The sequence below is a fragment of the Platalea leucorodia genome, assembly GCF_965183815.1.
Source record: "Platalea leucorodia genome assembly, chromosome: 3".
Taxonomy (NCBI): Eukaryota; Metazoa; Chordata; class Aves; order Pelecaniformes; family Threskiornithidae; genus Platalea; species Platalea leucorodia.
Genome location: NC_138825.1, coordinates 56,843,217 through 56,868,323, shown reverse-complemented (window position 1 = coordinate 56,868,323; position 25,107 = coordinate 56,843,217). Strand labels below are relative to the sequence as shown.

General features: G+C 41.7%; 1 protein-coding gene across 1 annotated transcript in view; it reads right to left on the bottom strand.

The window, feature by feature from the left end:
• The window catches only part of PLEKHG1 (pleckstrin homology and RhoGEF domain containing G1), a 139,681-nt gene that overhangs the window by 27,784 nt on the left and 86,790 nt on the right, over positions 1 to 25,107 (bottom strand). The window contains exons 4-5 of the mRNA XM_082307977.1: positions 23,087 to 23,625; positions 4,576 to 4,676 (exon numbers count right to left, since the gene is read on the bottom strand). Of these exons, the coding sequence (XP_082164103.1) occupies positions 4,576 to 4,676; positions 23,087 to 23,625 (640 nt within the window). The remainder of the gene's footprint in view (positions 1 to 4,575; positions 4,677 to 23,086; positions 23,626 to 25,107) is intronic.

Genomic DNA, 25,107 nt, shown 5'->3' with positions numbered 1-25,107 from the left:
CCTTCTCATCAGATGATTTTCCATTCAGGGCTGCTTTTCTCCCAGTTCACAGCTGGTTCCCTGAACGAGTTTTGCATAAGAGTTGCTAAGCCTGTACCTAGGGAACTACCCTTTTCCCCTCTAAGCAGACACAATTTCCCAGTGTAAGTAAGAAAAGGAGTAAACCAGAAAAGTTTCCTGACTTGTTCTTTGCTTCTCTAATTACTGGAGGAAGGAAGGGGAGAAATCAGCAATCAGTCACAAGGAACAAAGACAAACAAGACCTTAGGTTCAGTGGTCACTAAGCCACTCTGTACAGCAATGATTTAACCTCCACGCCTCAATTCCTCGCTTCATCAGAACGGGAATAAAAACATGACCCTTGCTTGATACCCCACACTTGTGAAGCTCCTTTACAACAGCAAAAGAAGCAAGCTGCCACAATATTGACCATAATCATTAATTACAATGATTGACTGTGTTCCACACATGAGTTTTGGAAATAACATCAAACACACTGAACAGGCTCAGAGGATTCCTGCTGTCTGGCCGGCAGACGTTCTCCTGATGGCTTAGAGTACGTAGCACCTTGATTGCCATTTTATTCCTACGGTCTCCTTCAATACCATATTATTTCTCCTACAGGATACAGTAATGCTGCACTTAGAAATTTTATGTATTCATGCAATGAGTCCAAGTTTATGCTGTAAAAATGCTAGCGGCTTGGGTCTTCAGCACAAGCCCATAATGTAAGGATTGTGCTTTGAAAGATTTCGTTACCTATACTGCACTCTGTCTCATCTGGCTGGTAAGAATGGGATTGGCAAGAGCAGCCTGCCACTGTAAAACTAACAAATCCATCATGCCCAGGAATCCTGAAAAACTTCAATAAATCCCTATAATACCAAGTTGACATGTGAAAGAGCAGCGCTATTATTATATGCTACATTTACACATACACGCTACCTGACAGGAGGCAGAAGAAACAATAGAGGAAAGCATTAGTTCCCTCCACCTGAACATCCAGAGGTTTTACACTGTTCACAGACGGTACCACAGCTCTTGGCCTCTGTGACTGCTTGTGCCAACCGCTCAGGCAGGAAAGGAGCGTTAGAGGAACTTGATGCTCTTGTAGCTGAATCACGAACAAGACTCAGACTGAAGCATGCCACAAGTGCCAGTGCCATTTAAGACCACATACTGAGTTACCTAGCTTGGGTTGTTATGGGCTGGAAAAGTTTGAATCTGTACGATCATCATCAATAGCTAATGGTAACTCCTTTGGGATGAGAGAGAGGTCAGCATAAAGAGACAGACTATTTTCCATGCAATACATTTGTTATCTTTTCAAGTCAAATGAATAGAAGTCTCATTACAATGTCTTTTAGGATGCTTTGATTTTTTGGAGTACAGATTATTTTCAAGACAAAATACTTATCTTCCCCCTGTGAGTAAAGACTTTCAATATGGCAAAGTACAGGTTACTGTCAAGCTGTTGACTACAGGAGGTCAAGAAGAATGAGATAAACACATTTATAGGTCTGCAAATTATCACCATATTTGCACACACTATTCAGGCGAGGCAGTTATTTTATTCATTTTATATCATCACCATACTATTTTAAAACAAGACGCAAGAATTCTTCTCCTCCCTTTTGATCTGAATTGGAGCGAGCAAGAGATGGTAATGACAGGGACATCAGACTGGCAATTTTGGTGGAATGGAAGGAATGGAAAGAGGCAGGAAGGAAACAGCATGGTTTGTCCTGAACCCATGACAAAAAAAAACAGTTGATGATCAAGTACCGTGCAGTCTAGCCATAAATTTTAAAGTAACAGCATCTCCAAAAAACTTCATTCTCTCAATGCCTGACAGAGCATAGCATTCAAAACAAAATTGGACATAGCAGGCACAGTCTGGCCTTCATGGCTGAATATTTTCACCATATGAAAATCTGGAAAATGAATCTGGAAAGTTCAGACTTTCAGTAAAAAGAAAAAACAAAAACAAAACCAAAAAAAAACAAACAACAAAATCCCAAAACCAATCAAGAGAAATTTAGCCTTGATATAACTTCACTGTCACAAAAATCCTCTGGCCAAAACTAATTTCTTTGCACTCAGAAAAAAAACCTTTTCCATTAAAGGTGAGTTCTTAGAGGTTTTATGAAGGCTCCCCCTGACAACAAGCAAGCCCTTACCATAGGAACTGCTGAATACAGCAGTTACAGAAAATTGCTCTGCACTGTATCGGTGTACTTCAGTAGTCACTGATGGACAAGGACCATGCAGGATGATCTGTGTCAGCAGCAGAGGTTTAAGCTTGGCCTCTCCTAAGATCATCTGAGTGTTGGTAGAATTACTCAATTTGAGCACATTTCTCTGCAGAGTTCCCGTTTCACAATCGAGTCATGGTATCGGGTGAAGAATTTATCCTAAACTGACACTGGAAAGACTCTCAACATGAGAGGCCAAGGAAGAAAGGCAGCAAATGCTGACTTAGAGAACACTTCTCCCTTCCAAATAAATAAATTAATAGTGGGGGAACTCTTCCCAAGAGATGGAGCAGGACCAGTGGACCAGTATATAGTCAGTGATTCTGCTTTAAGAAATAGCTTTCCAAAAAGGGATCATAGTCACAGGACTAGCAGTTAACATCCTCACCATCATTTCTGCCATTCAACGCAACATCTAAAAACCATAAGTAGTTTAGCTGAGAGAAATTCCCATTTACTGAAATGAAATTTCTCAGATCTATACAAAGTCAAAAAAAAACCAAGACTAAAACCTTTAATCATTCATTAATGGTCAAATTCAAAGTTGAAAAAAAAAAAAAGGTCATTCTGAAGCTATGAAATCACGCTCACAAAAAGCATCTGAAACTACTAACACAGAACTGCCAAATGGACCTTTTTCAAAGGTAAAAATAAATAAAAATGCTCTAGAGTATGTTTAGGACCCAGAAGCTACATGCCAAGTTTCACAGAGGAGGGAACTTAATCCTTGAAGCTATATTGGGATCTACAATGAGTTTTCAGTCTTAAAAGCTCACAATTTCCATGTAGAATTTTAAATTAGAAGGCCTGAAATACATTAGTAATTTACTAGAGGCTTTGGACAACTTTCCAGTGAGTTTTAGCCATTGTAACGTATCTATTTCTAAAATTGCCCAAAGTTGCTTTTTTCCTTTTCTTTTTTCTTTTTTTTTTTTTTTAAACCTCTGCAAATTTTTTTTTGCAACTCAATTACTCTGTATGATGACTGATCATACTTGAAGGTATTTTTCTTAGGTAATATTTGCAACGATGCTTGTACAAATGTGTCCTAGCTACCATGTCTGCTATTTCTCTAGTTTTTGAAAGATAAGAAACTATAACGGCCAGAACTGTTTTTTTTTCCATCCTGTGACCGCTGGGAAGCTGTAAGCTTGCAATCATTGTCTCATGGCTCTAAAACACATGATCAGGCTACTGCTATGTATTTTCCACTGTGTTAGACATTCAGTCAAGTTAGTTGTTATAGCTGAAGCAGGACACAGCAGCCTTCTAGTTAAGTGTATTTCCATTACTCTGGAGTAGTTGTTTTAAGTTTCAGGAAAAGATTTTAGGTTTCATCTTTGTCCGTAAGTTCTGACTAGATCAGTCCCCACTCTTCTCTTTGATACTGAACAGCAATCCCAGCAGATGAAGCACTTTAAAGTAGCTTCCCATGATGATGCTCTTTGACAGAGTCCTCCACTTCAGAATCCTCTTTTGATTCAATTAAATTATCTGTTGTTCTTCAAAGAGCACAGTAATTTGGGAGATGTTTTGTAAATTACAGCAAAGCTAGAAGAGCTTTTACAGGAGTAATGGGATATGAAAGACATGGGAACTTTATGCCCATATATTTCTTGCATCAACTGAATATTCAGGTTATCCTTAAATGCTGAATAAGGTAATTATTTTTATAGTAACAGAGGATTCAGACAAAAGTACCAGTAGCATGCTCCTAAAATTGCAGATACTGCAGGTGCCACACAATGTGGCACTAGCTATACAAGCAAGAAATTTTACTTCAGGCTCCCAATATACGCTAGAATCCCATCTGCAGAGTTTTGGAGATGGCTGTAAAGATACTGAACAGAAGCTTTCAATAAATGGAAAGGTACTTGAACACAGTTTTGAGAAATAAATTTGGGGAGTCCCTAGTAGTATAAAACACCACAAAAAACAGATCTAGGCGATGTATATCAGTACACAAAAGGACCCAATATAGTAGGAATAAAACAATGTCTCTTTAGTAAGGCAAGAATTTCATTCACAGTGGTCTTACACTACACTCAGTTAGGGCACAGAACAGGTTAGGCTTAAATTCATGGAAATACCCAGCACAAAACCAAAAAAAGTAAATGGAGACCACACTTGATTCATAAAATAAACAGCTAAAAAAAATCTGATCTCATCAAACCAACCCTGCTGAGAATCAAAGATAGATCATTTCTCAATTTATCTATCTTGGCTGTATTAAAGTGATAAAAGACTATTTGCTTGGTTTGCTCCCTCCCTATTAACGCAGACTATTGAACTGTTTTCATTTAGTTAGATATGAATTTACCTGTTGAAGCGGTAGATATCCCGTATGTTTCCAAACAGGGCTGATCGCTCTTCTGTCCCCAGGGAGAGCTTGGTCTGGTCAGTGATACAGTCAAGGTAATCCTACAAGGGAAATGAGAAGGAGGCTTTCAGTAATTTCCTCCTTTTCTAGATCAGTAAACAGAGCTATGTTTTATTGTACAAGATGAATCCCTTCATATCAGTTTCACCTTATTATTACAGTAAAACCTTCAGTAGTTGCTCTGTGAACAGTCACTCTATTATGAAGCATAACAGTACTTATCTGTTCATTGGAACCAAGAAAATAACAAAAGACTACGCTAAGTTATAGTTCTTAAACAGGACAGCCAACATTTCTCTTGCTACTGATATACAAATGTATTCAGATTTCATTCACAATGACAGTTTAATTGATCATTTAACTGTCTCAGAAAAAAAAAAGTAAAAATAAGAGATTAAGAATGTCATTTAATGGTGTCTTAGTAACAGGAAACCTATGTAATGAAAAGCAGAAAGCATACAAGTGACACAGGCTCAGAAAAGCAACCACTGCAAAAAAAAATTTTTTAAAAAAATCATAGTTAAGAAAAAAATACAGAGTTTGTGGAAGACAGATCTCAATGTATATATGAGCATGCAATTTAACCACATATACAGTTACATTTCAAATTACGTTGCTATATACTCTAGCAAAGGTTTCCTTTTGCACTTAGAAGAGTGCTAGTGTCTCATCCAGCGACTTTAACTGAATAGGAACAAGACAGCTGGAAAAAGCTCACATCAGCAGTGTTCTGGGAGAACAGCTTTGCCATCTCTTCCCTCACTTTGATAAGAGCTCAGCTCCCAAAGTGTCACCTTTCATTCTGTTGCTGCTACGGTATTAAAATTTCTCAGATAAGGGTAAACAAATCCGCCAGGCTATTTAACTAACTACAACTCATAAACCAAGAAACATAATGTGCTGCCACATCCATGAAGAAATTCTGCTGGAAAAGAATAAAGTAAAAGTGAAAACAGCTGAAACAATGTGAAATAAAAATAAATAAAATCCCCTAGCCTGGGGCTAGACAACGTGGTGTGGCAACCTACCAAAAGCAACACAGGATTCCATGGTGCTGCAAGGAGGGAGCCCTGCAAAACGTCAATGAGGCTGTGAAAACTTCTAGGATAAAACTCTGTTCCAGAGTCATAAAGAAAGAAGTATTACAGAACACATACACTGGACAAGATTTATTCTCTGTGTAAATCCCGTGAAGACAAAAACGATCAACCACTGATTTGACTTTTGGATTTTAGATGCCCTCATAAGGAAGGTTAAGAATTGCAGCACTCGAGCCTCCGTCCCCGTATCCTTCTTTCCAACTGAAATGGTGTCAGCAGAGTAACCACAGGTGTAACCGAGATTCAGGTTCACATACCAGTAGGTTTTCCTGTCCCCTCCCCCTATCCTAATGCTCAATAATCCACACTCTTTGGTCATCTCCAGTTAAAGGCACTTCCCATCACCCCCAAAACTCGGGGGTTTTTTGCCAACAAAAAGCAAGCAAGCCTATTCTAAGGCAACCTCAGGGTCTTTTAAGAGCAACAAGTGGCAGTCAGCAGGCAAGCAGGCAGGTCCCCGGAGAGCCATCTCACCTCTTTGGTGATGGACATCTGACCTGTAGTCTACCATTTTTCCTAGTAGACAGCAGCCTTGCAGCCCATGCCTGTCCTTGAAACATATTTGCGCAGTAAGTCATTGCAACCGCATCCCTGGGACTCCCTGAACTTGTGGTTGGCTTTTGATTTATACTCAGAAGTTGCAGAAGGGTAAAAGGTTCAGGATGGTGAGGCAGACAGGACTGCAGCATGCAATACGCTAGGTCAAAGGCAAAAGTAGATGACAGATTCAGGGCTACTCCAGTGATGGCAATAAATAACCTCTTCTGCCCGCTAATACAAATCTGCATATAAAAGCAAAGAACAGAAAAGCTCCAGTGGAACTGTGATCCTCTGAAAACATTTTTAGCACTGCAGGAGCACTGCAGCACCCCGAGCTGGTATGAAGGGGTGGATTGCAGAGGAATGGAAATCTTACAATAAGTAACTCCATATAGCATATTTATTGAATAAAGAGGAGTTCCTTTCAAATTCATTCATCTCAGCATAGCTGGAGCTTGGGTTTCTTCAAAATAACAAACAGTCCACAGTTATTTCGTTTTCCAGTATTATAGAGAGCGTTAAAAGCATGACCTGGTTTGTGCTCCCTTTGTCCTCTCATCCCAGTTTTCCTCCACACACACATACTCTTCTCAGTCTTTTACCGACTCTTAGTAAGAAAGAGGGAACCAAGTACTTTCTAACGCTCCTGCCAAGAAGCAGCCTGCAGGTGCCTTGGCGGATTTCCAGCATTCCTGTAGCGTATGCCAGTATCAGGTTATACCACGCATGCACAGCCTGTGCTCTCTTTTGCCAAAAGTTCCTTCAGGCTGCGCTTCAGGCCCCCTTCTCCTCCCAGCATCAGATCAGAAACAAACTAGAAACTAATGGCTGGATTTGTGCTTACCTAGAGTAAAGGGAGACAGTTATTTGCTTAAAATGCTTGGGATTTGGGGGTACCTTGTATCTCACTTCATACTGTTAGGGAATCATGAAGGATTTGGGGACTGCTTTCATGTTTTTAGCTTTCTATTTTTGCTCATGTTGGTGACTTGACACTTGTGCAAGTCTGACAGCTCCCGACATGTTTACGTTGCTGTTACACCTTTGAGCAGATACCTGGGCTAGACACAAACTGCCTAACGTGGCACAGACAGCAGGGGAGTCACAGCAGCAAAAAGCTTCGGATACCCATGTTTATGTGAAAGAGGTGGGCACTGGACAGCCTTGACACAGTGGTCTGACAAAGTCCAGGCCCAGCGCAGCACTCACACTGACACAGCAAGCGGGACCCTTCTGGTTATACTGCTTTACAGAGCGTGTGTGCTCTCATAAAGGCTTTATGAACTCCTCCAGGAAACAGATGCAGTATTGGCATACAATGTCCTCTGCAAGGACACCACCACAGGCAGATCAAAGCTACCTAGCCACGGGGTTTTTCCTAATTATTTCTTAGCAAATGGTACTTTACCCCCATGGTAGTCAATGCAGCCTCCTGCAGCATATCAACAGCTGTTATCATCTGAAGCCATAATGAAAGGTTTGGAGCTACAAGATAACAGGGCAGGCTGCAACCGTAATGACACGCCGCAAAAATCGATGAAATTTATCAGAGCAGAGTACCGGCCTTATTCACTTTTATTTGTTTCTTGTCAGCATCTATGGACCCTCTGTCGGCACTGAATGATTTGTTTATAACCTTTGCCTTCACTAGCTTTTTATTGCTTCTCCACAGTTATGGCAAAAACACTTAGCTTACTTTATAGGAGAAAAAAAAAAAAAAAACAAACACAAATGCCACTCTCCTTAGATTGATTTATGGAGCAAGGTTTGCTTTAATGGTATTGCACAATTTTTTCATCTTATTTCCTGAAACTCTCCAAAAACCAGAAGAGTCTTGCCAGACTACCCCGCCTGCCTTGCTGGGTTTGATGTTCTCCCCGTCTGTCTTTCATCACGCCAAATCCATCAGAAGGAATGTCTGTCAGAAGCTGCATATCCTGACTACCGCCTCCTCCTCCATAATCGCACAAGAAAGATCTCTAGAGGAACAAAATGATGACAACACTAACCTCAGAAGCTAAAAAAATAATTATATGAATTGGAAATGAGAGAAAACTGTCAAGAAAAGGACAAAATGAGCAAAAATATCTTCACATATTGATTAAACTGATTTTTTCTATGACCAAGCTTTAGAAACTAAATTAAAATTAGTGGGACATTTTCATCTAGCCACCCAGGTTTTCCTTTGAAAACAGACACATACTTAGCTTTAAAAACAGACTACAGGCTGAACAATAATAAATAGTAAGTCAGCCATTAATGCGGCAATGTTAAAATTACACATTAAAATGAGTAATGTCAATGGGAATGTTAACATAGTAATGCTAAAAAAATGGGGAAAAGCCACACTGCCTTGTAAAACACGAATCAATTTTTATCCTGCCCTGCAAGAAACATATATACTATAGAAGTTCTTAGTAACCCCTTTACAGGGCAGGACTGTGCATATATGGACATCACCAAAGATAAGCAAAATGCTTGAAAGAGCAGTGCTGTTGCATATGTACACCTTTACCAAGAGGAAGGCACACAAGAAACTTAAAATTTGATTAAATATCAATACCAAAAAAAAGAAGAAAAAAAGGATTCCACCTACAAGGAAACTTTGCTTTCCAATGCCTAAACACAGGCTGCAGGAGAAAGCAAAGCCGCTGTACATCTCTGGATTTCGGCAACACGCTCTTTGGCTTAAGAGCTGAGGACTTATATCAGGAAAACTCAGCCTCTGACCAAAAAATGCTTAAAACCAGGTACTTAGCAAAACTCCAATAACTTCTAGTGTTGCAGCCTGAAGAGGAATATGTAATGTTAAATGAAGCAGGACCTAAATCCAGGCAGTGCCATAACATCACTCAGCCCCCAGTTTTCTGATATTCCCTAGATCTGTGCTACTAATAAGGCAGCTTTTACTCCTAGATGCTATACCATACTCACAAGCGTATTTTTGCCCAGCTCCCCTCTACCCAGCAGAGATGCATATAGCCCAAATCAGATGGCTGTGCAGAAGAGGAATCACTGAAATGGTTCAGCAGCCTGGGCCACCTAAGCACTATTTCCACCCTGCTTTGAGGAAAAGGCTGAAGGCCAGAAGGAAAACACACCACAACTGGATCCTGTTCGTGGCCTGCTAGCTAGAGCCACACCGACCAAACCATCTACATACTTGTAACCAAAGAGAAAGCTAGACAACAGTTGTACAACAGAATAACCGCTATAACATGCTCCCCGTTGGTAATTCTGCCAATTACGTAGGTAATTATAATCTGTACCAATTCCCCTGTTGCCTGATTTGTTTTCTATTCTTTTTTCTTATTATTTATTTTATTAATAGATTTATCTGGCATGCACAGCAACATACTCTGAATGCCTTGTGGGTCAAAAGATAGCGTACTATCTACAACAGGTGGCCAAGGATGCTGAATTCTGGTCAGAGCAGCTCACTGCAGCTCTTTTCAATTATTAAAAGTACAGCTGTACCCTGCAAAGCAAAGGTGCTCTGGTTCCTTTGGCTGTATGAGTCCAAGGACTGATTGAGATCTAAATTAAATCCATCTCCTTCCCAAATCAAACCCTTTTGTCAGGATTTCTCCTTAAAACACATAATTATCTTTGTTGTCATCACCTTCTATGATGGAAGAAGGCAAGCCCACTATTTTAGTTCAGGTCTCCTGTAATTTGTACAGTGGTTTACTCGGAGAGACCTGTAGCAAAACCTTTCATGCAGCCAAACTTAATATATTTCTGACTGCTTTCCTTCCTTCATCTTGTGTCTTCCATATTCTTCCTCTTCAGCCTCTGTAACCAGTCAAAACTGGCCACATACCTATAGGCAGTCTCATTTTGACTGAAACTATCCTTCCCTTCTGAGAGTGAAAATGCTTGTCCAATTGTTCTTAAAACCACTTCCCACCTCCCATCCCATGTCAAAGCCCTTGCCGTTTTCAGCCCTTCAGAGACAGCTTGGCTTGTTCCCACGTGGTAGGCAGAAATCCCCGCCCGTCAAGATAATTAGCACCCTTAACCTCCCACTTCTGAAACTCCTCTGTAGGAGAAGCAGAAGTGGCAGCAGCTTCTTTACATGTAAAACCAGAAAATTAAATATAGAAGGAAATTTCCTCAAGCATGTGTTTCCACCTGCTACTTTTCGTGGAAAATGGGGGAGTGGTATTTGGTGGGGTTTTTTCAAAAGACATTTGAAGCAGGAAAACCCTCACATCAGCCAAAGCATAGACAGGTCCAGAAGATCAGCACCTGTCTGAAGCTATGCATGGCACAGCACAGCTCTGCCCCTGACTGACAGCCAAAGCCAGGGTCTTTCTGAGGACAACACAGACTCGGAGACGCAGCCTCCTCTGCTCTCTTCAGCCACAGGAGCAGAAAGCTCCCAGGCTCCGTGCGCTTCCTACTCCCCTTTTCCATTCCTTTTACATCCCTCAGTACCTTGTACATAAGACTGACGCTTGTCAGTGCTAGGAGAGCTCTGCCCTTGTGGGAAATGTGGCTCCATCATGCCTCAGCTGTGGGCTCTGAAGCACCCACCTACGTGCTGGCAGAATACTGACCCTGCTGCCACCAAGGGAGAAGGGCAAGGAGAATACCTGCCACCACTGACAGCCAGCAAGCCTCCAAACAGGAACGGTCAAAGCAATCTGTACACTTTAAACAGTCTATTACTAGGTGCGGTTTGTGATTGACTTCTTTCCTCTCTGATGTCTGCGCAGAAGAGCGGAGTCTCTAAACTGGCAGGAGGCCACCTCGCTGACATCAGTCGTCTCCCCAGGTCCCAGGTGGAGGTGGTGGAGGACGCCGTACTGCACTCACCTGTGTTTATGACCAGCTTCCTCAGAACTACCCAATTTACACAGGCAGTTGGCTCACGTGCAGCCTGTGGATAACAGCAATAAAGCAGGCGTGATACAGTAAGACGACACTTTGCTGATGCCATGTAGAAAGGGCAAAGACTGATGGTGAGAGCACTCGTGAGAACATGGTATGAAGAAAGACTAAAAATAGAGAGGCACATTTACGTTTTCTTTCCACTGTTTAACATTGCAGAGTAAGGTGATCGTGACAGACTTCTCCCTACGCTTTCCACTGTTAGGGGTCTGCAAATAAGTTAAGTTAAAGTTAACAGTATTAACTTAAATTTTACCTACAGAAGAGAAGGGGAGAAAAAATACTATTTTTCATGTAGCTATTCCTGAGTGACAGATTTTCTATAATCAACATGACTTCCTCACTTAGAGATGTTAAAACACTGCCCCACTTACAGATACTAAGGACTGGAAGCAGTGACCTCTAGTAGGTCCCCTTGGCTTCATCCACATGCATGGAAAGCCACAGGGGGAGTACGTGTCAGCCAAAATTAGCAGTGAGGAATTCCTGAGTCCTAACACTATGCCTTGCATCTCCAAAATGCACGCTTTCTTTGGTTTAGGCTGCCTTTGAACAGCTGTGCCCATGTAAAACGTGAGCACAGGTGGGGTTGTATACAAAGTCAGAAATTTCTAGGGCACGTCAATGTCAACAACGTAACAGTCAGAAGATCTTGTCACAGGACTTCAAGTTGTCAGAGCACAGCTAGTCCCAGGAACTGAACCAAAGCATTTGCCCTGGAAAACTTTGTCAGTGAGAGGTCCCTCACACACCCTAGGCTGTTGCACTAAGTTCATCCATAGGGTCCCCTGGGCTACAACAGCCTCACCACTATGCACAGCTGGGAGGTAGCAGCATAGCTTTCTGTAGCCGTGGGTTCCCCCTCACAGCTTTAGAGCCAGAGCCTCTAACGCAGGCTCTGCACGCCCTCTCGGCCCTGCCTCAGTGTCAGAGGACGCCCGTGTCAGCTTCCAGCACTGCCCCACAGCTCCCTCCCAGGACTAGAGTGGAAGGAGGCACATGTCCTGCAATGCCTGCTCCACTTGTGTCGGGTTTTATCTCCTTTCCTTTTGCCCAATGCCTGCTTTCTTCTTGTGTCGTCTTTGTCCCATAAGCCATTTTAGAAGGAATGCTGCATCTAAGCAGCTCTCTGGAGAGTCAAAGCCTGACACTAGCTGACCCAGCGTTGAACTGCCAGGCTGCTTGGATGGACTGCTTTCATGGATTTTGCCTTCTTTGCTGAAGTGAATTTTTGCTCTAATGAAACACAATCCAAATTCAATAATATTTCCCTGTTCAACTGTAGGAACTTTGTGCTAAAGTCTTCCACCTCAAAAAGACACCTTGGAAGGCAAGCTGTCAATTAAATCAAAATGTAATTTGACAGAGATGCACTAAAAACACTCATAAGCTGAAACTGGGATTCATGGATAGTACACAGACAAGTCCCCTAAATTGTCCATCATCTGTAAAGACGATATAGGTAAATCACTGGGAACAGAAACTCACATGTAACCCCAGTTAGACACTTCAGCACACTAAATTATTGAAGTTGTAACCCACTGGATTAAAACCACGCCCCACATTTATCTTCAGATATCAGCCAGCACCCACTGCTAAATCACAGCTACAGGAATTTTTCCCAGAAGCTGGCACTCAAACGCTGCTCAAAGGCGCAGTAAGAGGCAAGTTCAGAGAGCAGATGGAGAACATGGGACACTAATAAATGCTATCAGCGGTTTACTGACATTTGATTAAAGAGCTATGTGAGGCCCTCATCCAACCAACTTCCTAAAGTTAAGAGAAAACACAGAAGAAACAAGCTACAGTAATGAGGACAGCCAAATGAAAACATTAAACGCTAACCAGGATGTCAAATTGTTTGAGGTTCCTAGGCAGACGAAGTAAGTGCTCTAAAGATTTCTAAATCTAAGGCTGCAACTGAGGCTTGACATCATCAGTGTCAATCATCATCATCATTCAATAACCTAGAGCTTTTTAAAAAAAGTACCAGCTGAAATGTTTAATAATTATAAATTTAAAAAAATTAATCTCAAAGTTCATCAGGACATGTATTAATTATTCTCACAACACAGCTTAGTTGGTCTGATTAAAACCTTATTGAACCATAGTCAAGCAAAGCACAGAGAATTATTAAGGCATATTTAGCCTTTGAACATGTGAATCACCCAGGAGAGGAACCTGAGTCTTGTGCTGTAGACCATTGCCCTGTTAAATAAACCTTCCCCAATTTGTAAGGCAAATGAACATTAGTATTTTTTAAAGAAGATCTTGATAGCTTACAAGTTAAAGGAGACATTCCAGAAGAGAAATGTTTATTTTAAAACACAAGAAGGGAAACTGAAAGAGTCTGTTTTCCAAAGAATGAAAATGCAAACCCAGCATAATGGAGAAAATCTGCACACATCCTAAACACACATTTATCTTAACCTTACTAACCACATGATTCCCAGAGACTTATGGATGGCTTTTATTATTAATATATGAACAGCAATGAAATGGAAGCTTATAGTAGCCGGTGGTTTGCAAGTGAAAACTTTTTAAAAGTGTCTTATTTGCAAAATGGTCTTCTCATGAAACCACAAAAAATAGCAGCTACCTCCACACCTTAATCTGTGGGAGTGGTGAGAGCAGAAAAGAGAGAGACTGCTATGTGGTTTGTTAAGCCTTCAGGTTTAAAGGTCATGGATTACTAGAAGAACACTGTTCACTGACAAGTAATATTTAATAAAAATGATATAACAAATTTAAAAGTGGTCAAATATTTCCACGGACAGAAATGGAAATGGCCATAATCAGCAAAATTCCAGAAACTATGGTCTGGCTGGAAACATAGAAATTTGTTTGGCTTTAAGATATCACTTCCAAATTTTGAAATGTCTTTACAGAAATCCCAATCATTCTGCAAAAATTGTATCATCTTAGTAAAACATTTAAATATTTACTGAAAATTTCACAGCATAAGCTGCACTTCTGCTCTTCTGCCTCAGCTCTCAGACCTGTTCCTCCCAGTTTTGCTGTCCATCCTCCATAAACCTGCTTCTTTCCCAGAGCTGCTGCTCTGCTCTGTAGAGCTCCTCATTCGCTGCCAGTGAGCAACAGCAAGCTGGAGGGCAGAGGTGAACAGATCTCTCTCTTGTTACTTTCTGAATCCCTTAGGGCTCTATACGTCCCACTAACCAGGGACACAACCTCCCACTCCAGCCTCAGTACAGTCACAGTAGCAACGTTTCACTCCCGGACCCCCCTGCCCACCACCAGCACACTTGAATGGTGCACTCTGCATTTAACTACATCTTCCCCTTGCCTCCCCCCTCCCAAAAGAATAAAGCTTTCCAGAACAGAAGATTAACTTTCACTCTTTTATCTATATTCATTCGTATTTAGAAAGCGGGTAGGAGGCTGCAAACAGCACGGTTCAGTGATTTACGCCCTGCTGCAAGAAAAGGGAGGACAAGAGCAGTGGCAGCCGGGCTTTTCGGCAATTCTGCAGCTCCCTGGAAGAGCAGCAGCCCTCCCTGACGCTTCTCTCCCACCCAGAGCTTGAGAAAGGCTCACTGTACATTTATAGACAGCTCATTTATTACTGCAGCATAACTCACTCTTTTGTGCTGTCCAAACAGAGCTGAACTTAAAACAAACACAAAGTTATGGCTATATATTTGTGCTGTCTTTACCTATGTGGTCCCAGCCATACGGTGAAGCTCTGCAATCACCTGACAAAGACGGTGCCTGTCCCAACAAGTTTCTACAATCTAGCTGTAAGGTAAGAACTGGATGCAAGGTACAGGTGGAGGAAACACAAGGCAGCGATGACATTTTATTCAGTGTCTTCTCAAATACTTGGGAATGTGCTGAATGAAAGAGATTTATGAATCTTACCAGCAGAAATAAGACTGAAGTAGTGATGATGCAGATAAGAAAAAACACACATCAGTATATTTAACCCTGGCTTTGCGTATTTCCTACGAGGTTAGTTTACAAACAGCTCCCTGTTCATGCCACAACATAAGCAGTTGCCTTTCACCACATAAGTAGTTTGTTAGGTTTCTTCTGGTTGTTCACAACACAATATATTCCTACTCTACAGCTATAAAACACCTTTTTCCAAAGCCCAGAATCCCTCTCGTGCCCCGAAAAACAAGGTTTGGGTTTTGTTTCTGCTTTTGTTTTGGTTTCATTAAAGGGCACATATGATGAGACGCTTAAAGCATACATAGCCAGCAAAATATTTCTGTACACGATCTTGGAGTTTCAGAAACAACCTCATCTAAAACTATTTAAGACACAAGCACGAACAACAGTTTGTGTATACTTCCATCACTTTAGGTTGCTTTAGGATGTTTAATATGGCTCACATCCAGGAAGCAAGAAGTCCGCAGGGAAAACTGAGTAGTCCTACTGCGTCAGAAGAAAGAAGTCTGATTTACTTTAGGTATTTCTTTAAGGGTAGCCAGAACAGCTGTTTACACCTGTTTGGTAACATACTTAGTGGCGTTCCTAGATACCTCACCTCTCAACAGTCTCCACTGTGGATTATGGTCCTGATTTTTAAACAGCAACTCCAGAAACAAAACAAAACAATGATGTTCTCCATTACAGCCCCTTCCAAATTTATTACAGATTTTTTAAGTAGAACATTTTTCTGCGCCAGTTTATACTGCTGTAACTCTGTTTAAATGTCATGGACTCTGAGAAGGCCCCTGAGATGTGTACCGAGATCCTCAAGCACAATTTCGTTTCAGCTATCATATCTCAATACTACTGGAGAAAACTTCCCTTGCTTTTAGGCTAAGCTTTCCCTAAGGAGGTCGATCAGAATTTGACACAGCTCTTCCTTCATGGATGAAAAAACAAGCAGTGAGAAAGTTCATCAGCTCAAAAGTATAACAAATACTAATCACAGTTAAACTTATCACTGTCACGATCATAAGATTTGTTTTGCAGGTAATTTAAATTGCTCATCCAAATTTTCTAAAAGCATAAGGATCAATCCCTACTCAGAAAGGACAGCGTGTGTGCTAATCTGCTTTTAACTGCTTTTTAAAGTCATAGCGAAACAAATTTTGAAGAAGGAAGAACCTCACTCTGAGTATCACTGTTTTGCTTTATTCTCTATATGGGACAGTCTCTGCAGCTGGCCCCAGAGAGGAGAGCCCGTTTCTAAATCATCACTCTCTTCATGAGGAAATGAAAAGTAAACTGCCTAAAAATCATGCATCCATCACCTGCGTTCTCTCTTCTGTGCTGAAAATTTAAGACAAATAAATGAAGTATGTCAGCAGTCTTTGTCAGACGCGAGACTTGCAAAACTCCAGTGCCTGTACATGAAGCTGAGGTATTGCTCCATAGCTTTAAAGCCACTGATATGGTATGCTAACTTTGGCCTTAATGCACTGAAGAAAAATACTAATTGTGAGACCACACATCACTGCTCCCTATACTGAGTGAAATAAAAGTGATGAAAAACCTCAGAAAAATACCATCATTACAGTCTGATGATTACAGCAGTGTCATAAAATTCAGGATGCTTATACAGGAGGGAGCAGTACACCCTCACACATCACAGTTATCTTCTCAATAATATTCAATAAACTTTCCATTGAAGCACCCTGTGAAGTTCCTCATCTACAAAATGCTCAAAAGAAGAGCAGCTCTGCTAATTAAACCATTTCTTTTTGGTGGGTGCCGGAATTCTGTACTGCGAACCAGAGGTACTCTTCCAGAGTAACATCTTACATGCAACTTATGTCAGCAATTTAAAGGTACCTTCCTCAGGCATGTAGGTTACCAGCCACAGAAAAAGAGGTTTCAAAGAGAAATTAAGTAGAATGTGGGAACAAACATTATGGGATGCCTTAGCTATATTGGGATTCCCACCTTTTGAACCTAGGAGGAATTAACTTTCTCTTAGAGTTACGCTACCCAGCAACCCAGCGCACAAGCAGCTATGTTTTCACTAACACATCACAAGAAGTGACAACGCACACACTGCAGTCTTCAGAATTGCCTAAAATGTAGAAAGAGAGATCCTCTAACTGCAGCACCGGGCGGCAGGAAGCCAGGAACAATAAACCCCAGACACTGGCTTCCTCTCAGAAGGGCTTCCCTTAATCATTGGTGCCACAACACATATCTACTGCAAACGTCCAGTATTTCCTCTCACAAGGCTTCCCCCCACTCCCCCAAGGGGTACATAACTTCGACAGACATGCTCACCTCGGATGAAGCTTTCCATGCCAGAAACCTGCCTCCCTGCTGAGTTGTTTTAGGAGATTTCAGAAAAAACATTCCCCCAGGCTTTTTTGAGAAAGAATGCCCCTTTTTGCTCATGTTGAAAAAATTTTGGTGACCTTTCCCCCAGAGAAGACAAGCACCCCCAGGCTGACTAGCAGGGACATGAACCATACCCTCACATCTCAAGGAGGGGCAGTAGCAGATCAGAGAATAATGGAGACTCTGTTTCTGAGAGTATGCCTGTCTTCGTGCAAATCTCCCCATATTTGACCATATTGGGGGGAGGAGAAACCTCTCAAATTCACACATCCCCAACAGGAACTTTTAGCAATGGTCCTTTGCGCGTTTCAGCTCAGGCTTCACAAGGTCTTAACCCACAATTGCCATTCTCGGATCCTGACAGTCACATCTAGTTCAGCTCTGTTCCTTTTGAAGCAAGAGCAGGGAAAAGATTGTTCCAGTGTCTCAGTGACCCTCTGCAAACCTTATGCAGTGTGGAGAAGCGTGCTGTGCAGTTCCAGGGCAGAGGAGACACAAAGCAGTCCTACAGAAAGATGGGAAGGAGAAAACGGGAGCATAGCTTGACGGACACCAGAAGATGGAGACTGAATGTTAGCAAAACTTAAGAGGGCAGAAATATTAGGAATGGTAATGAAAATGTTGTCAGACCCGCCAAGAGAACTACGGAGAGAGATCTGGAGTCAGCAGAGACTAAGGACATGGGAAAGAGAAAGACTAAAAAGTGATAAATCACATGAGGAAATGAGACAATATGGACTGATGGGGGATGAGGATGGGATTTACTGAGAGATGACTTAGGACAGATGGGCGCGAAGACCACAGGCAGAAGACTGTGCAGAGGGGAATGGGACTTTCTGGGTAAAAAGGCTTAAATGAGGACTCTTAAGTACAAAAAGAGGAGCCAGGGACAAAAGATCTGGAGAGGAGATAGGACAGAGACTTCAACTATTCCAATAAGGATGGTTTAAAAAAATGTCACGTTTGGAGTGAAAGGGTAGAGGAACTCGTTCACATAAAAGAAGTCTCCCAAATTTCAGACAGAGCTCAAGATTCCTGAAGCTCAGCCTCTCTTTGCATCAAATATTTGTGAAATGCACTGACAGTGCATGCTTCACTCCCCTCTAGTTACTGTATAGATGCCAATGACTTTTTACTGATATTGTACTGATAGTTCTTATACCAAATGGCTGAGGTTCATGCAGTGGATCTAGATGTTCTCAATGGGCTGATATCACTATGAGAGTGTATTTAATGTAATATGACAGATGAATGCGCTATAACAGCGCATTTGCATTATTCCTTCATTTTGCAAAGCTAAAACACAAATGAGGATGTCATTTGTACAAATTATGAATATGGGTTTCTGACTCCTGTGAATCACAAGAGCAAAACACATTTTTATTATAAACTCAGGGACAGCATTTTACTCAGGGAAAAAAAAAAGTTACTTCAGTAAGAGACTCTAATTGAAGTTTATGCCTATTCTAACTAAATTAGTACTTCAGAAGTCAGGCTAGGTCCTGAAGAGAAGGTCTGCAGGTTCTGCCCTGGCCAGTACACCTGTCAGCATGACACAAGCAGGAAGCAGAGGTACCCAATTTCTCATCACAAACTTGCCCAAAACACGCTTCAAGCTGTACTAATTCAAAATTTTAATTATGCTTAACAGATCATCTGATAAAACATACCAAACAATGGAAAAGTTCGCTCTATCTTTGTTACAATGCTTGCCTGTGCAAGAATCACAGAGGCATGCCTCAAAACAATCATAATTCAACTGTTCTTCCAGGTCACAGACAAAACTGCTGTACTGGCTAGAAAAGCAGTTGTTTTTAAAGCATATCCTGGGGCAAAAGGAGCCAAATAGTGCCTGTACAGCCTCCTCTCGCTCATCCTAAGTCCATTAAATACTTCTTATCAGCAGTTTAAAAGAAAGCTGGAGAACCTCACCAGGTCTTCAGTATCAGTTAAAGATCACATTAGCCATGTCCCATGAAGTCAATTCCTACCTCTGTCTATCAGCTTGGCGCTGTTAAGGACAAAGACCATCTGGATAGTCAAAAGGCAATAAAAGTTATGCCTTTTTAGCTTATTTTTATTTATTTACTTATTACTGATCTAACAGCATTAGGTCAATAAAGGCATCAAAAAGGGTGAAATTCTATTTTCCCCCATTCACTCCGTAGTCTTTTATGGCAAGCATGATAACTCTACATGTTCTAAGGATAACATAGGCTGAAAGGACACTGCCCAAAATACTATGCTAGGCTAACTCTTAATGAGCTGACTTTGGATAAGATGAATAGAACCAGGATCCTACATGCAATTTCACACCATCCATGTTAATGGGTCATTTGTGTACAGCTGTTTATGTTCTTTACATTTGTGTACAGCTAATCGTGGAAACCAGCTTCAGGCATATGAAGGACAAGAAGGTAACCAAGAATAGTCAGCATGGATTCACCAAGGGGAAGCTGACCAGCCTGATAACCTTCTACAATGAAATGACTGGCTTGGTAGATGAGTGGAGACCAATGGATATTGTCTACCTTGACTTCAGAAAGGCTTTTGACACTGTCTCTCATCAGATCCTCATAGATAAGCTGATGAAGTATGGGGTTGGATAAGCAGACAGCGAGGTTGACTGAAAACTGGCTGAACGGACAGGCCTTGAGGGTGGTGATCAAAGGCACGAAATCCAGTTGGAGGCCAGTAACTAGCAGCATACCCCAGGGGTTAATACTGGGTCCAGTCCTGTTTAACATATTCATTAATGATCTGGATGATGGGAAAGAGTGTGGCTATATTAAAAACCAAACCAAACAAACAAACAAAACAAACAAAAAACCCCACCAAAACCCCCACCAAAAATAAAAAAAAAATCCCCAAAAAACCCTAAAAACAAACAAACAAAAAAATCCCCCAAACCCCCGAAAAAAAAACTTGACTGTGCATCACAGGCAAACATGCTTTGCTTTACACCAGAAATTTAGAGAGTGGAGTCATGGATGTGAGTTTTGACAGCCTCTCAGTTCTAGCTGTAGAACCTGTTTCAAAGTGCTGGAAACAACAGTGAGAACATGTTCTTTTTAAGTATGTTTCCATTGTCTGCAGAGAAGGTAGCATCAGCAAATCCCCACTACCAGGGGACAAAAAGCAATAGACTAGATCTGTACCGACAGTTCTCAGCTGGGGGTAGAGGGTGATTAAAATAGTACCTATGCATTTCTCCCTTTTTGTTCTTATGCCATCCTCAGTCTGACACCTCTTCAGCTTTTAGCTCTTTGTACCTGGGTTGCCCTGCTTCTTTTCCTGCCTCCCCCTGCCAAAAAAAAAAAAAAAAAAAAAAAAAACACCACCAAAAAAACTTCCTTACTATTTTTAGTCTGTGTACATAAGCTGCTGTATTGCAGTCAGCTGCAAAACTCACTAGACTTCCAATGAATTTCATACGCCCTTCAACTTTCCACTTCCTGGGGTTTCTCTCATTTCCTCATATTGTTTTCCCTCTAAGGATTTTCTCTCTCCGCTTAGCACTTGTTCATTTGCTTATGCTTTCCTCCACCAGCTCCTGCCTTCATGTATCTCTTCAGTTCCCACACACTTCTTGGGCAGCAGTTGTCCTTTGACCTTTCCCCAGCTCCCTTTTTCCCATTCTCAGCCCATTTCCTAACCAGCTGCCAAAATCTGACCCATATTTATCTGGAAAATAAGACAGATCAAGCTGCTTCCCTTCATCTTAGTTTGGCTCAGCACCAGTCATCTGGCTGCCACACTAAAATGGCCTCAAGTCATAGACGCCCAGATAATCAAATCCTACAAGGCTACAGCACTCCTACAGATGTCTGTGGAGTCTTCCCATCCTTCTAACAACCCCCACCCTTGGTTAGGTAAATCCCTGCAGCATTGCTAAGGTAACTTGTGGAGAAAGGAATCCCGAGAAACATATAAAATGGGCTCCTTCATAATGTGCTTCCAGTCACACCTCCCTCCCCTGAAAGCAAGCAAAGAACATGCTGCATAGGCTGAGGTAGCTGGTTCCTCACTGTCCTCACCATCTGGGAAGGAGCTCCTTTGAAGCCCTTGGATCCTCAACACCTACCTTAGAAAAGCCCCACTGCCAACCACTCCATCTCTCAAATAGGCTGTCTAGTGCTACACAAAGCTTTCAAGACTCATTATTTATTAGTTGCTGCAAGAAATACGCTTGGGCATTTCACAGGTAAATTTCTCCAGTTCTTTCATAACTTCAAGTGCATTTTACTCTACATCTACTGTAGTGATGCTTCAAGTATTTCTAGCAAGCATTTGTTGGCCTTCCTACTTGTAAATGGAAAATCTCTTTCAAGATTTTAATGATAGTTTCCAGTTTCTCAAGTTGTACAGGTTACTGCCTAGGAGGACGAGTGAGGGCTAAGATTTCCAAAACCACAGAGGTCATGCCTAGCGAGCAGTGACTACGCACAGAAGCCAGCTTGCTTCTGTAGCGTATGACAACCTTAAAGACTCCAAAATGAAACTTAGGCAACAGTTGAATGTAGTGAAACAGCACCAGCTACAGAAACCAATGAAGTCTTGCACAAAAAGCCTTCTTTGCGAGAACTTTGGGGGGGTAGGGTGGGGTCCTGGTGTTTAATCATGATGTACATTTGTGTTATGAAAGCCTTAGTGTTTTTTCCCCACTCACTGCTTGGGGGACCAGGCGGGTTGGAACTGCAGCTGGGGAGAGTGTCTCCCACTGACTGATATTTCCTTTTGCAGATGACCTAATACAGCTACCTAAAGCTATATATTCTATAAACGGTGCATTAAACATGCGCCTCCCAAGAAATCCTTCTTTGTGGGTTAAGTACATGGACTACATACAGTAGCCAAGGAACTTAACTGTCATCTTCAAAAACACAGAAGAACATGATGCTGATGGCACAGTTACAAGTACATGGAGTGAGCAGAACAGTCCACAGAAGGACTCGTCCAAAGGGGAAATGAAAGATACTGTTAGGCTGGGGATTGGACAAAAACTTCACTGCTGCTAATAAATGCTACACCCATTTATGAGCACCACCAATTCAGAATTAGTATTAAAGAAAACAGTTTCTTCATATAACAGCCAAACAATAGTATTTTCTAGCAAATACACATGCCATATTCAGTACTACAGGCCAAGGACGTGGAGTGAACAGACTGCAGCTGTGAGCGGCGTGAAAGGGAGGGAGAAAAAGGCAGGAAAGAACTTGCACAACTAGGATTTGGGGGTGGGGGGAAGAATCAATAAATGAGACCCTTCAGATAAAGCATTTAAAGGGGCAAACAAGCTGTCTGCTGTTTGCTTCTTGCTATACATTCTAGCAAACAGAGCTTTGTACATGTTTTTGTAAACAAACGTTACTGCAAAGAGTTTACCACTTTTTGTTCACTACTGCTGTCAACTGTAGGATGTTTTTTTTCTGTTATTCCTTCATGAACACCTAGTAACAGCTTAGGTTTATCTAATCAAATAAAAACTAGAAACACACAAGAACAATGATGTTACACTAATTTATAAAGACCAGCAAATGCCAATTCCATTGCCAGGTCCATCTGTCCTGCTGTGAAATCAAGCAATGTAAAAATTAGCATTATGGAAGAGTTAACTCTATCCTAACCAAGACTCCTACCTTGACAATGCTTTTTAGATCCTGCACATACATCCTCTCTGTCTCCAGAATCTCTTGCACAACTCTGTCTACATAGAGGAGCTTGGGACTGGTGGGCTCTGTGACCAGGGACATTGCACAGTTTTTGCTCGCTCCTTTTGGTTCTGCTTTCCTTGGCATGCTTAGCCTTTTTTCAAGGCTTTCCTCAGGATCCTCTTGCTCCGCAGGGGAGGTTTTGCGTGGCTTGTTGCTGGAAAATCGCCTGGCTGGGACCAGTTCTAGCTTGATGGCACCCGTTTCTTTATCCTGGTTGAACAAGCCCAAGTGGCTGTTTGAAACCAAGGTCATTCTGCTTCCAAAGGAGCAGTGGCTGTCCCTGGAGGAAGCAGAGGAGGAAGTGGAGCTAAAGCTGACGGGACGGTCACTGTCTGACAGGTCCATGGTTTTTTTTTCACAGTAGCGGAAAGGTCTGCTCTCCTTGTGCAAATCTTCCCCTTTCGTCTTGGAGTCAAGGGCCTCCGTCACAGCTGGTAAAACGTCAAGAGGTAAGTGGAAGTCATCTAAAAAAATAAACAGAAGAAGCAGGTTTACTGTTGCTGTTCCACATAACACAAGAGCTGACAACAGACACTTTTAAAGCTTTTCACATACAAAACTGCCACAACTCTATTTTAACTGAAAGACAACCAAAACAACACGATTTGGGGGTCACTGTGGCTCTAACGCTTTTCGGGTGGTGGGGATCCCCCACTGGGTGCTACTATACAGGCACTGCATACCTCCTGCCAACCTATATGTCTCTGGTACGTCCTTCTGGTGCCAGCACTAGGCTTGGTGCTAGCACACGCGCTGCCCAGGCTCAGCACAGGAGAGAAATAAAACTCAAAAATTTTCCCTAAGGTTAAAAACACCTCTGTCGGGAGCAGTCCCTGCTATCTCCAAGCTGAGCACTGACCCTGGTTTGAAGGCTTTGGAGAACTCGGGAATCACACAGTGATACCAGACAGTATCTTTCATTTTGAATACTGTAAGGCCAACAGTCAAACAAAAACTAAAAGCAGTTATCACTTACCAGCTCTGTGGCTTGTACAAAAACCCTAAAACCGGAATGATTTCCCAATGAAAATAATGTAGCTTCTGAAAAAAGAGTTCCCACAGGAAAGAGTGCTGCCAAATAATTCAGTTTTCTACTGGGAAAATAAGTAATTCTAAAACTGTTCAGCTCAAGCCAGACTATTACCCCTGTTGAAATAACCCAAAACTGTTTTTCAAATCAGTGCAACAACAAAATAAGATGTCTGTCTTCCTGTCAGCATTTCAATTCTACTTTCTTTTTATTGCTGAAATGCCCTGCAGGACATTGTCCACAATGCAATGCAGATTTCTCTCTGGCCAAGTTCTGTGTGATGCACCACGAGAATCTGCAAAAGCAGCTGCAGGTAAATTCAATACCTCAAGGTTTTGTTTCAGTGAGGGGTGTCCACCCTAAAAATATTGCCTCAAACTCAAAGAATTTCAAAACGTCTGTCCTGTGAAAAAGGGAAACTTGTGACAATTTAGGAAGAAAAGCAATACTGAAGCTACCCACACAGTGGTAGCTTAGTCCTTATTTTACTCCCACGATAACCTCATTTTTTCAAAAATCATACTGGCAATTACAGCTCTAGAGAGCAGTTTCAGTAAAGAAACCATAAAGCCAGTAAGCTGCAAATTAAACCTGCCCAACCTTTAAGGTGGCCCTTCTTAAACTGAGGCAGACTGGCTATGCAATTACAAGCAGAAACCTCCCGGACACTTATCCTGCTGCAGCTGGTTGGTGGGGGCAGGGAGAATTTCATTCGAAGCAGAAAGCCACTCTCTCAGTTTTCAAAATCAAACACTACTATTTATTTAAAAATAAAAAAACCCTACCCAAAGCAAACAAAAAAAAATCCTAGAGAAGAATGTTTGATTTATTTGGCCTATCTTGAATGCATAAGCTTTTATTTGTACATGAGTAATTAATACTGCCATTTCAGTGATGATGGTATTAGCTTTCTGTT